This window comes from Mycteria americana, chromosome 3 (assembly GCF_035582795.1).
Source record: "Mycteria americana isolate JAX WOST 10 ecotype Jacksonville Zoo and Gardens chromosome 3, USCA_MyAme_1.0, whole genome shotgun sequence".
Classification (NCBI taxonomy): Eukaryota; Metazoa; Chordata; class Aves; order Ciconiiformes; family Ciconiidae; genus Mycteria; species Mycteria americana.
Window position 1 is genome coordinate 73,908,864 of NC_134367.1, and position 12,225 is coordinate 73,921,088.

At 44.7% G+C, this 12,225-nt stretch overlaps 1 protein-coding gene across 4 annotated transcripts in view; it reads right to left on the reverse strand.

Annotated features, from left to right (window-relative positions):
• The window catches only part of LOC142408474 (SAM and SH3 domain-containing protein 1-like), a 584,518-nt gene that overhangs the window by 142,484 nt on the left and 429,809 nt on the right, over nt 1-12,225 (reverse strand). The window contains exon 1 of one of the 4 annotated variants that reach the window (XM_075499038.1): nt 7,169-7,418. The exons of the other annotated variants lie outside the window; for them this stretch is intronic. Within the exon in view, the coding sequence (XP_075355153.1) occupies nt 7,169-7,171 (3 nt within the window). The 5' untranslated portion in view covers nt 7,172-7,418. Of the gene's footprint in view, nt 1-7,168; nt 7,419-12,225 lie in introns of those variants that run through there. 4 annotated transcript variants of the gene reach the window in all.

The following is a 12,225-nucleotide window of genomic DNA, read 5'->3' on the forward strand; positions in this document are numbered from 1 at the left end:
AAAAACCAAACAAACTCGATATAAAATCATCAGTGCTTTGACTTTATCATAGCTGACAACTACCTTGGCAACTGTGAACGGAAGCTCCCTCCTTTCTAAGCAAGTTGCTCTTGCTGCCTGAACTGCCACGATGCCAGCCATCCACAGTTTGAGATAGTATAATTCTTGCAGTAATAATGAGTGACAATGTTACCAAAGTTAGAGGAACATATGAAGTCAAATGAGAGCTTTTGTCTATGCGCAAGGTTCTGGAAAGTCTAGAAATAAATAATGCAGGAGTAAGTTCAGGACCAGGACATGACAGGTAGTGGGATCATGATGGAAATTTTCCTGACGAGTGTTTGCTCAAATAGATCTTTTATGGTGTTCCAGTTCTGAACGTTTTGTTACTTCCTCAAATATTATTTAGCATTTAGCATGTATTTAGTGTTTATTAGAGAAACATCTGGAGACCTCACCTAAAGAACAAGATCTTTCTTATTGTACTGAACACTGCATATAGATTAAGGGAATTTTCACTCTACATCTGAGTCAGAAATAGTGGGTGAAGATGCACACAGATGAAGTTATTTGCACTGCGAAACACAGCAAATAAGTAGCAGAGCCAAGAAGGAAATCAGGGTCTTCCTGAGCTGCAGTCCAGGGCTCCGCTGGCTGGACCACGCCGTACTCCTCACGCTGTAAATAACCATGCACCAGTCCAGGCTGCACATCTCATGCCCCGTGACTCTAAGAAAGCAAAGATATCTTAGGAAATGATCTGTTTTGCTGGACACCTTTTATACAATGAAGCATAACAGAAATAAACCTGTTAAAAACATTACAGCAACAGCCACAGAAAATACGCAGCTGTAAGCAAACACTTACTCTTGTAACGGGGAAGGGGAAATGCTCTGTAATAAAGTCCGAAACCATGCAAAGACGTGGGAGTGTTTGCTGGAAAGTAATACTTCTGTACTACAAAGTGCATGTAAAATGCAGAGTTGCACAAGAAATGGAACTGAAATATCAAATATTTTTAAAGTAAAGTCTTTTTGCAAGGAAACTTAGTGTCTTAGACCTAAAAGCGTTATAGTCATCTGGAGAACTTTATCAGCACCGTGATCTTTCTGGAAGGGAGCACAGTGACAGGCAGTCATATTACAATTGTTATTTTCCATGTAAAATTATATTAATGATAATTATAGAAGTAGCAGACACTATATCTTAGTGACCCATGGTCATCATTTGCTGGCACAGTACTAAAGATGAAGAATCACGGAGTGTTCAACTACAACCGCACTAATACAGATTTATAAGAATCACAGCGACAGAGTTTTATCTCTCTTCACTTCAGGCTGTCGCATCTTTCTGGATTTCATGTTACCTCCCCATGTTGAAAACTATATGCCAATATGGTGAAAGGGGAGAAAGAGAAATGAGACGTTTAGAATAATCTAGCTCCTGAAGTCCCTTCCATATTGATATCAGTGGAGTAAACAAATTGCTTTTGAAACCTCTATGGCTAATCTTCACTGCTGAAATAGCAGATGCCTTCCTCTTATTTACTAGCAGCAATGCAGGTCACAAACACTGTGAATTCACCATGAATTCCTAATACATTGTTTCTGAAGCTGTGGTTTTCAGCTTGTGGCTCATGGACTTTGAGGCCTAAAATCGCTTAGTTTTTAATAGCCTTAAATTCACCACACCAATTTGCATCTACGCCTAGACATCTTCAGGAATACAGAAAGGTTGCAAATCACTTTAGCTGAGTTTCAACCAGAGTCTGAAACTACCTAGATAAGTTACGGTACCAGATCAATGGTTAAACATGCAGAATATACCCTTAAATTATGGTATGTACTAACAGAAGCCACAGCTAACGTGTAGGAACTGTTGCAAGCAAAAAGTATGTGGGATAATTAGTTATTCTGGGGCAGTTTAGTAATCAGTTCGACATGGCAAAGTCCTAGCAGTTAGGTGACTAAGTAGCATAGAGGCCCTCAAATATACATACACGGCACCAGACTGCATGGTCTTTACAGGAAGGAGGAAGAAGCAATCAAAAGGAGGAGGTGGCCATTTCAAGGAAATGACAGACTCTCTTTTAAGACATCTAAGCCCTTAAGCATGCAGGATTTTTCTCCCAAGTTTTTTTTAAAAACCTATTTTGAAGTTTGTTTCCCTTTGTTAGAGTCTTGAGCTTCTTCCCTTGCCTGTCGTTGGCCTTCAATTTATCAGGAGCCCAGGCACCCCGAGCCCGAGTGGGAAGTGCTCCGGCTCCTCTGCAGGTGTTGAGGCACCCTAGTGACCTCCCTTCATCCATAGTTCTGGCCTCTTTCAGGAGGGGCAAGAAGCTTCTCTTACTGCAAAAAACAGAGCAGGAAATGCACAGAAAGAAAACCATGGATTCCTAGGGAAAGCGGGACAAATGTAGACAATGGTCGGGCATAAGGGGGAAGGCGCAGGGGCTCCCTAAGCATCAGCTTAGACCCCACCAAGCTCCTGCGAAAGAGCGGGCAGAGGAGAGGGGCAGGCACGGAGGTGCGTGCATACATGCACACGCACACGCACACGTTGGGGCTGGAGGCAGAGGCTGTGCAGAGGATACTGCCAAGGGTGCTTTGCCTTCTTTGATCACAGGATAATGGCTCCACGGCGGATTCCCTGCTATTCTGCTGTTATCCATCTAGTGAAGAAAGACAGAAAACAACCAAGTGAACTAAATTCTCCCCTCTCAACCAAAACAATGCGGACAACGGTCAAAACCCGGGGAAGCGATGGAAAGGAGGAAAAAAAGAGCACAAACTCTGAAGAGGGGAAGAGGGGAAAAGAGATCCTGGGGTTCACTGTAAGGTCACAAGAGGGACAGGAACAAATAGCAGCTCAGTCTATGAATGTATTAAAAGTCTGCGTGCTAATAAAAGAGCTATGAGGAATAGAACAGGAGGAACTGGAAGTCTTAATGCATAATAAAGTATGAGATTTAACTGGCGTAACAGAAACTTGCTGAGAATTCACACAACTGAAATATTAATATAGAAAAGGTACAGCTTGTTCGGGAATGATAGGCAAGGGAGAGGCCTGCATTTGTATTTCAAAGGTAACCTACGCTTGTCCCAAACTCTGCAAAGACAGAGCAGAAACCCCTGTTGAGAGTTTGGGGGATATTAATAAGAGAGAAAAATAACAAAAGGTCTGGTACTGTTGAACACCTACTATAGATGACTAAAGCAGGTATAAAGCAGGGTGAATAAGGATTATTTCTGAAGAGTATCACGCAAAGCAGAACCTGCTAGTAAGCAGAAAGACCTAACTACCCAAATGCTGCTGAGACACGAACCCCACAGCCCACTGAGCCTATCTGGTATGTAAGTGAGCGAAAGCGGCTAGAGGCGGTCACGCCAGATGCAGCCTGGCCATGAAACAGGGAGAGGAACTGAGCCCTGCCCACCCCCAGAGAGGTCACCTGAGCGGGCTGGGTCCCCACAGGCTCCCCACGCCACCGCCCTGCCCCACGCCACCGCCCTGCCCCACGCCACCGCCCTGCCCCACGCCGCCTCTGCCCTCCGGCTGCCTCAGCCGGGGACACCGAATTCTTCCTGGCACAGGTCTGTGGAGGCCAATAGCACAGATCCAGGCACAGTGATACCGGTGGTTAATGTTGCAGGAGACAGAAAACAGGCAAGTAAATGCTCATCTTTGTGGGCGGAAAGTAGGTTTCACAGGGGCCCTGCTGACATTTCAGTCTGACCTAAAGCTACAGGAGAAAATGCTCAGGAACAAAGAATCACATGCGCTATTTGTAAGCACGTAAATATTTCAAGGTCACGTGCCTCTGTGAGAAAGAACGTAAATTATTGTCAAATAAAAGCTAATTTTTGTTCAACAGTACAATGCTATACACCTTACAAATAAGAAGGAAGCAGATGAGATAGATACATCTCCATTTTTGTAAGGTTCCTGTTGCTGCTTCACATGGCGTATTCATGAAGAGAATGGGCCTACAGGAAATTATCAGTGCGTGCCAGTGCATGGCAGGGAAACTATATCAAAGAGCATTTATCAACGGTTCCTAATCAAATTGGAAAGATGTGTCAAGACATTTTGGCACTATTCGTTATTTTTACAACAGACTCGTTTTAGGGGCTGTTCACACTTTGAGAGTTGTGACCAAGATGTCCATTTTGAGGCTCGTCCAGGGCCAGTAACAGTCCTCTCCAGATCACATTGCTCAGCAGCAACCTGCAAGAAGTGCCTGAGCCTGCAGAGCCCAACAGAAAGCACTGGAAATCATGCGTGAGTAAGAGAGGATCATGTCGTAGGCTAGCCTCTGATGCGGATGATGCAACCTCATCACTGAGTTTTCAGATTGCACAAAGCTAGAAGGAGCTGCAGGCATATTGGAGAGCATGATTAGATACACATATGGATATGGAAATTGGACAAATGGGCTAAGACAAACAGGAGGTAGAAAGGACATATTGTTGCAAAATACTTCACTTGGGAAGAAGTAAGTTAGGAGGATGAGCAGGAGATGGGAGACAGTTGGCCCCGCAGCAGTTCTCACAAAAGGATCTGCAGGCTGCAGGCTGAACGTGAGTCAACTTCTTTCTTGTTGTCATAGAAAAGCAACCACTATATAAAGATTTACTAACAGACGGCACGTAAAATAAATCTTTTGCTCTCCTCAGCATTGCAAGACCTCCATCAGCTGGGCTATGAGACTCATTGCTGACACTGCACTTCAAAAAAGATCTGAATCAATTAAGAAGAGTCCAGAGGAGAACACCTGAAATAACCTAGAGGCCTAGTTAGCATGTCCTTCAAAAAACCCCAACTGCCTGGGAGTTAGTGCTAGCTCAGTTGAAAGATCTTCAACTTAAGAATTTATGACAGCTGGCATTTCCTTGCCCCTCCACAAACACATGAAGTTATATGGACACAAAGCTGTTTGGGTTTTTTTTAATGGAAATGGAGATTAGGAGAAGAAAGCAGGGATTTTTAACCCTCTTGATTTTACAGTGCATGAAAATACAATTTCAGCATATTGCAAATACTGAAAAAACCCCACCTGGCATAAAAAGTATTGGGGAGAATTGCTTAAAGAAGAATTCTCATTATTCAGGAAGCCTAACCTAAGCTCGAGCAGCTGAGATCATGAATACTGCCTATTTACAACAGACTGTAAGAGGAAGAAAATTGAAAGTATTAGAAAAAGATGTTCTTCATATTTTATGAAGAAAAGAGAATAAAGCCCAGTTTCTTTTATTTTTTATTATATTTTCTCTTAAAATAGACAATCTGCACTTAGAGATATATAACCCTCCCTCCATAGTGATATCTTCATACAATGTTCAAGTGATATCTTTCAAATTCATTCAAACCAAATGTATAGCGCCACTACATTGTATTTCCTTTTTATTTACTTTGCTTACTTTCTCTGTTCAGAGAAATACACATTTAGCTTCAGTCCCTTTAGGGTGCAGCGGTTCCCACTGATACAGCAAGGGATGCAAATAGCCAGGTCTTCACCAACCAGAATGACTCAAGTCCTATTTTTGTCAACCTCATTTTCCCTGATGAGTCTTCTGAAAGCGTAGGGACTTTGAAAATATATTTTCAGTACTTCTCGATGGGGATGCGTTCTGTATTTATCACCGCTGAAGGAACAGTGAAAGTGAACAGTCCAAAATTTTCTTTTCTTCCATTTTAAATTCCTATGTATTAGTATAATATGACAATATGTAAGATGATTACACTTGTGGAAACCTGCTTATTTAGTTGGAACAAGAGTCTCTATTGGAACTTCTAAAATAACTTGGTTCAGTTCTACACATAATTCTAGGAATTAAGAATCTGAAGCTTGATTTTATACCATCTATTATAAAGTGTATATACTGTAAAGTACTATATGCTATAAAGCATACTTTATACTTTTAAAATTTTTAGAATTGATTTTGCTGAAGCGTAGCCTGCAATTTTTTTGGAAACTAGGCATATAATTGAACAGCTTCTGAGTTAAAGTGACAACTCACTTATATAAAAGGCACTGACACTAAAAACGTGACAAGTCCTCATTTCGATGCCAACAAAGAACAATATTTTTTGCAAGCTTTCACACACAGAAAATTTGTAAGTCACATAAAAGTTCCAACTGAAACCCAAACATTTTCCGATTTTATTTTCCTAAAGCCCTTTGGTTTGACACCTAATTTAATTCCCAGAGAGTGAGAAGGGAATATTCGGCCTTCTTGTGCTCTGGGATCTTAAAGCTCAGCATGTTGCTAACATCCGCGCATCACTGGAAACAGGCCTTGCATGCCCCCAGGCACTTTTTTTCACATCTTGACTGCATTTTCTCAACTGAATTACCCCCACCCATTTGGCAGACAAAAGGCTCAGAGGTACGCTCTGACTCAAGGCTTTACTTTGTAAGGGAAAGTCACTCTTAATTGAGATTTCATTTCTTGTGCCATCCCTGGGAAGTACTAACAGCTTCAGTCACCCCAGGAATCACTGAGGTTTTCTGTTCTCCGATATGGGTGCCCTCAACAGAAAGTTATATCTGGACCAAGTGAATACATAGGAGCAACATTCCGCTTCTGTTGGCTCAAAACCAATGTGAATAGGTGAGTAATTAGAAAATGCAACAAGTGAGAAACAATCTGAATTCAAGCTAAGTTCAAGAACCACGTTTTTGCTAGTATTTAAAGCAGAGAGAGGAAAAGAAAACCCCACGACTACCCTTTATCCACATCCTGTTGCTCCACATTTGTATTTATTGGTGTCTCTCCTTTCAATTTAAACATTCCTCATCTTCATATTTATCCACAAATTTCATTTAAAGGGAGAAATCACAAATATAAACCAACACTAAAATCTCCCCTGTGCTTCTAAATAACAGCCTAATTTCATTTCTTACCTTTCTGTGATAAGAAGAGAGCAAGCAGCAGAACTGTTCACAAACAGTAATATCAGAAGCCAGGTTTCTATTTCTCAGGGTGAAACCAGTTTGAAAGTAACTATTTTCAATCAAATATGCAATGCTAGTAACTATGAAATTCAGCCGTAATTAACCATATAATAACTCTGCAAAAATCATCAATGTAATCTGAACGTAGTTTGGAAACACAGGTAAATAGCTATAGAAACATATGAGGATGGAGCGATCTAAATGACTTACCATCTGACACCAATGACCAGCAACTGTCTCAACAGGGATGACTAAGTTAATTCTTCTTTGTAGCCCAGACTGTTCTCCAAAGCATCTGTGCCACTCACTTCTCCGCCAACTTCCAGACCCAGCAAGGGGGAAAAAAGCCCATCAGCCATCAAAACAGCACTTCATACTCCAGATGAAAAGCATCAGCAAGCCAAACAGTCCCATTCCTGAAGAAGAGCCGTGCCTCCTAAAAATGCTGGGAAACCACGCCCTGAAGTATGAAAAAGGAGACTGACAGGTAGACACAAGGGCTCCGAGGAGCTGAGCCAAAGGCCTGGCTGACTCCCTGGCACTACATGCCCCGCAAAGGCAGAGCCGCCCAGCTGCAGCTGTCCAGCTCCCGGCCTTCCTTTGACAAACACCTTTTTCCCCTGCTGCTAGACGTGTGTCATTTCCACCCCTGCGCGCCGGCTACCCGCTAACGCCGACTGCCAAAACACCGCTGCGGCGGGGCTGCGGAAGGCAGGGGCTTGCGAGGGGAGCAGCCGGCCCCGCTCCCCGGCATCGCCCCAGCATCACCCCGAGGGTGCCCTTCGCATGGAGCTCGCAGCCCCCGTGCCCAGCCCAGGCTGGTGCCTTGGCAGCTTCCCCTCCAGCCTGGCCCAGCCCGAGTCCCGCTGGTTATGAGCACCGCTGATAAGGATTGTACCCGCCAGTTTGTCCTGGCCCTCCGAATCTTATCTAGGACTAAATACAGCAAAAGCTTTGTAAGTGCGCAAATTAAAGTGAGCTTGGAGTGCAGAAAGCAAACGAATGTGTTGAAAATTGTGACTCATTCCTATATATCACAGATTTCTCTTAGACGTATGCATTCGCACACTCACAGAAGATTTTAAATGTTAGGCCTTTAGAAAAGTCCCTGCATATAATTTTCTAAAGTATCTTTCAGGTTCTATTTGGAAGCAAATTAAAAAATAAAATACTCTATCAAAGACGTGTATCACTACGAGTTCAAAAGGGTAAAATGATTCTGAGATGGAGTGCCATACATCAAGTCCCTCCACACTGTTGTAAGTCACTGATGTTCTTAGACTTTCCCTTTTCAGGTTAAAAATGTCTTGATTTCTTTCTCGTATGAGCATTGCTGTTTTGGAGGAGTGGAAGAGCAGAAAACAATTTTCTACATTTGCAGTGATTGCCGTGATTTTACATAATTTCCCCACACTCCATTACTTTCATTAGCTCACCTTTGCAGCTCAGCAATTCGTGCGTTTGCAAAGCAAAGTGGTGCTCCGGCAGCAGCGGCAGCAGCTCTTTGCAGTCGCTATAGGTGGCATTTCCATCTGCAGCTATGAAATCGGGCAATTCCTGGAGGGTCTGGTTCTCCTACGCTCCCAGGAGGAGAAACAGGGCCTGACTTCAGTATTACAGGGACAAACAGTATGGGCTAGAGCTGCACGCCATCCCCACCCCACCGACCATCCCTGCTGCTGTGCAAAGAGGAGCAAGGGCTGAGGTCAAGCGAGACCCGTGTAACAAACAGCCACCATCCTCGGGCTCCAGGACAGGGATTTACACCCACGTTTACACCCAGTGACAGTAGTGGCTTTGGGGCCAAAGCGAGCAGGAGCAGCCCGGGCCCATCCGAGCACACCACGGAATGTCCAAGGGGGGTGAGAGGCAGGAGCGCCGAGGGAAAGGGCAGAGGCTGGGCTGAAGGGGGTGCAGGAGGGTCGGGGGCTGTGCCCCACAGCTGAGGATCCCTGGCAGGAACAACACGGGAAGGAAGCAGGAAACACGCTGTCGCCTGTTCTCAGGATTTCATTTCAAGTCTTGAGAATCTCCTGTTTTCGTGAAAAGAAAAGGAAAGAAACCCCCCTGTTTACTCCTTCTGGTATCAGAGAAAAAGATTAAAGTGAGAAAACTGTAAATGCTTCCTTATGCCTCCATGGGGTTTAAAATTTAGAAAGTAAATACGAAGACTTTACCAATCTATTTTTAACCTCATGATTCAGTCTGATTCAAGTATTTCAGATGTTTGTATACGGCCACAGAGGGAATAAATCCTTCCTAACAAGACTTCCATATGCTAAATATGTGTGTGTATGTGTGAATTTTATGTATGTTTAATGACAAATGTCCAATTAGACATACGCATGCATTCAAAAACATGGCACAACTACCCCACACTCAGAAATCAAAAGCAGGAAAAGGACAAAAGGACAGTACAAACTACAGAAGTCATAAGACAGTGTCAGACAGAGAGAATTTTTGGTTTTCAAGTTGATCAATTTTCCCACTGAAAGTAGAGCTTTACAACCTCTGCTGAACAGCCGCCGTGCCAAAAAAAAAGGCTTAAGCTTCGAAATTTAAAGTATGAGCGAGAAGTAAGCCAGTGAATTACCTTTGGCTGTTTCTCCCACCTTACACCCACTGAAAATAACAGACGCACAATATATTTCCCGAGGAAACTTTACCGCTGTCAGTCCTGTGAGGCTCACTGCTGAGGACAGTCGCACTGCCTCCGCTGCCTCCGCTGTGTGTTGAGCAATACAGGTGTGGGGAGAAAGGGCCTGAACTTCTCCCAGGGCCACACAGGGCATTCCTGACCGTAGTGTCCCCGTGCCAGCTCTTCTGCATGTACCCCATGTCCTCCCAGTGTGGGCTTCTCTAATCTCTCCATGCCATCCATGTCCCCGTGCCCCAGGTACCTGGGTCCTTCAAGTAAGCGTGGACATTAACCCACGTGTGACCCCTTTCCCTCCGCTGTGCCTCCATCCCTTGATCCTCACTGGATGCCACAGCCTGTTCCAGAGATAACATTTGTGTCCCCTCACCTTCCCCCTCCATGTTGCCTGACCAGGAGCTTTAATGCCCTCCTGTACCAGGACCTCCATCTCTTCCCGTTTACCTCTCTTGTTAGATGCCTGTCAGCTCTCTCTTCCGTGTTTTTCCATGTCTCTTGGTCAAAGATTTTTTAATGCATCTGACTCGCCTACCAGAGTTCCTCATGCCTCTTCCTTCCCTCATGCACCCTGTCCTCCTCGCTGCTTGTCCTCTCCATTTCCCCACCTCCCGCTGCAAGAGAACAGCACTCCCGGGTGTCTGGTCATCGGCTTCTCAAATTGTATCAGGAGACTAAGTGGGGAAGCTGGTTTGCTGGTCACCGTTAATGGATATGACTCTCAGCCACTTATTTACTTCTCTGTCAATAAAGTTATTCTGTTATCTATTATATGTCAATAATGGAGAGATGTTCTGAGGTTTCCTTTAATTCCTCCACTGTCAGTTTGCTTGCTTCGGGCCAACCCCCCCAATTATTTATGTTTCAGACCATGAACTGAGGTGGTCGCGCGATGTTTATGCATTTAAGCATAAATTTATGCATTGTTTATGCATATAAACATAAACATAAATGCATTAAATGTTAAATGCATTTAAACGTTGTGTTTAAACAGTCCTGCAATGTTTAAATGCTGCAGATGTGTAAACAGAAATGGCGTCTAGCTGAATGAAAGATCTTCCAGACCGCCCAGTTAAAAATGAGGTTTACACACCGTCTTCAAAGTGGAATAGGATTTACTCCATGTCCTTCCCTGAAAAATCACGAGTGCAGAAATTAAAACAGAAATGGCATGAAACAACCCAAGAAATTATGTCTCTAACACACGCAATCAGTAACTTTAACAATTTTTAAACATACAGCAATTTTCTACCTCACGTTCTTGATGTGCTTTTTCCAGGAGCGGGCTCAGGATATTGATTATGTCTGATTATGACAACAGTGCATCTATCTCCTTTCAGCGACGACGGCTTTATTGCTTGTCCCTTGCTACGGCTGCCCAGATTGGGAAAGGGCAGTGTGAGGAGAGCGTGAGGGTTTCAGCAGACCCTCCCTCAGCTCTCCCGCCGGCACGGCTTCCCCGCAGCCATACCTCCCCCAGCCAGAGAAGCACCCCAGAAGTCGTCCTTGGCCAGGCGAGGAGGTTACCACGCAGACCAGGCAGACTCGCTACCCCTCGGTGGGGAGTTCATGTGCTTTTGGGAGTGTGGGAATGCAGATTCTCTTGATGTAGGTGGGAAATGCCCCCATCCTTGATGCTTCGGCAAGCTCAAAGGCTGTTCCTCAGGCACAGCCAGCGTCTGCTGCAGTAAGGAAAAAAAAGGTTGTTTCCCAGAACCCATGCTGGCTTTTCTGTGTCCAGCAGACAGTATGGACTTCCAGTCCAAATGACCAGAAAGGACTCAAAATCTATAGAACGCAAACTTTTGGAAGCCTTACTGAGTGTGAGCCTTGCAACAAACTGCTGTCCGAAAGCCCTGCCAGCTTCGTGCACCTTTCCAGCAGCCCTCTGGCCACGGGCTCCCCCCAGGCCCCCCTGCCCGGCAGGGCCGGCTGGGGCAGAACCCAGCCTGGCAGCCTGCCGCAGATGGGGCTCACCGCTCAGCGTGCCCCGGCGCAGCGGCGTGCATCCCTGCTGCAGCCCGCCGAGCATCCTCCGGCCTAAATCCCACCTAGGGCTGAGACGGAGAAGGCAGAAAATACACGCACACACGCACACGTGCTACTCTATATGACTGTGTGAGCCCCGTTGTCCAGCTAAGAAAAACTCTGGTGTTTGCACGTTGAATGATCAATGAACCGGTCTCGGTAAGTGATTGCTTATTGCCTCTTGGTTAGTAGTCTGCCCTCCGCGTAAAATTCCTAGGCAAATCGATCACGCGAGCACATAAGACTTTAGGGCCTGACTGCTTTAAAAATACAGCTGGGTTAAGGGACCTGGTTACAAAATGGTTCCAATTTGTAGCGCCGACAGGACCTTAATAATATCCTATAGGCAAGCACAAGCCCTAGGCTGTCTCATTTGTATTATTCCTTGTTCTGCTTTCTCTTTCTTTTTAAATAAGGAACAATACAAAGAACGAGAACTCAAAATCCTAGTCATGCTGTCAGGAAGAATAATGGATCTATTCTGTACAAAAATGCCTGTATTGTTGGTTTGTTTACTTCAGCTGTTTCATGGCCATGCTGCTGTCAGAGCTCTGGAGACAAAGCCCCAGCCCCGAGCCTGCTTCTG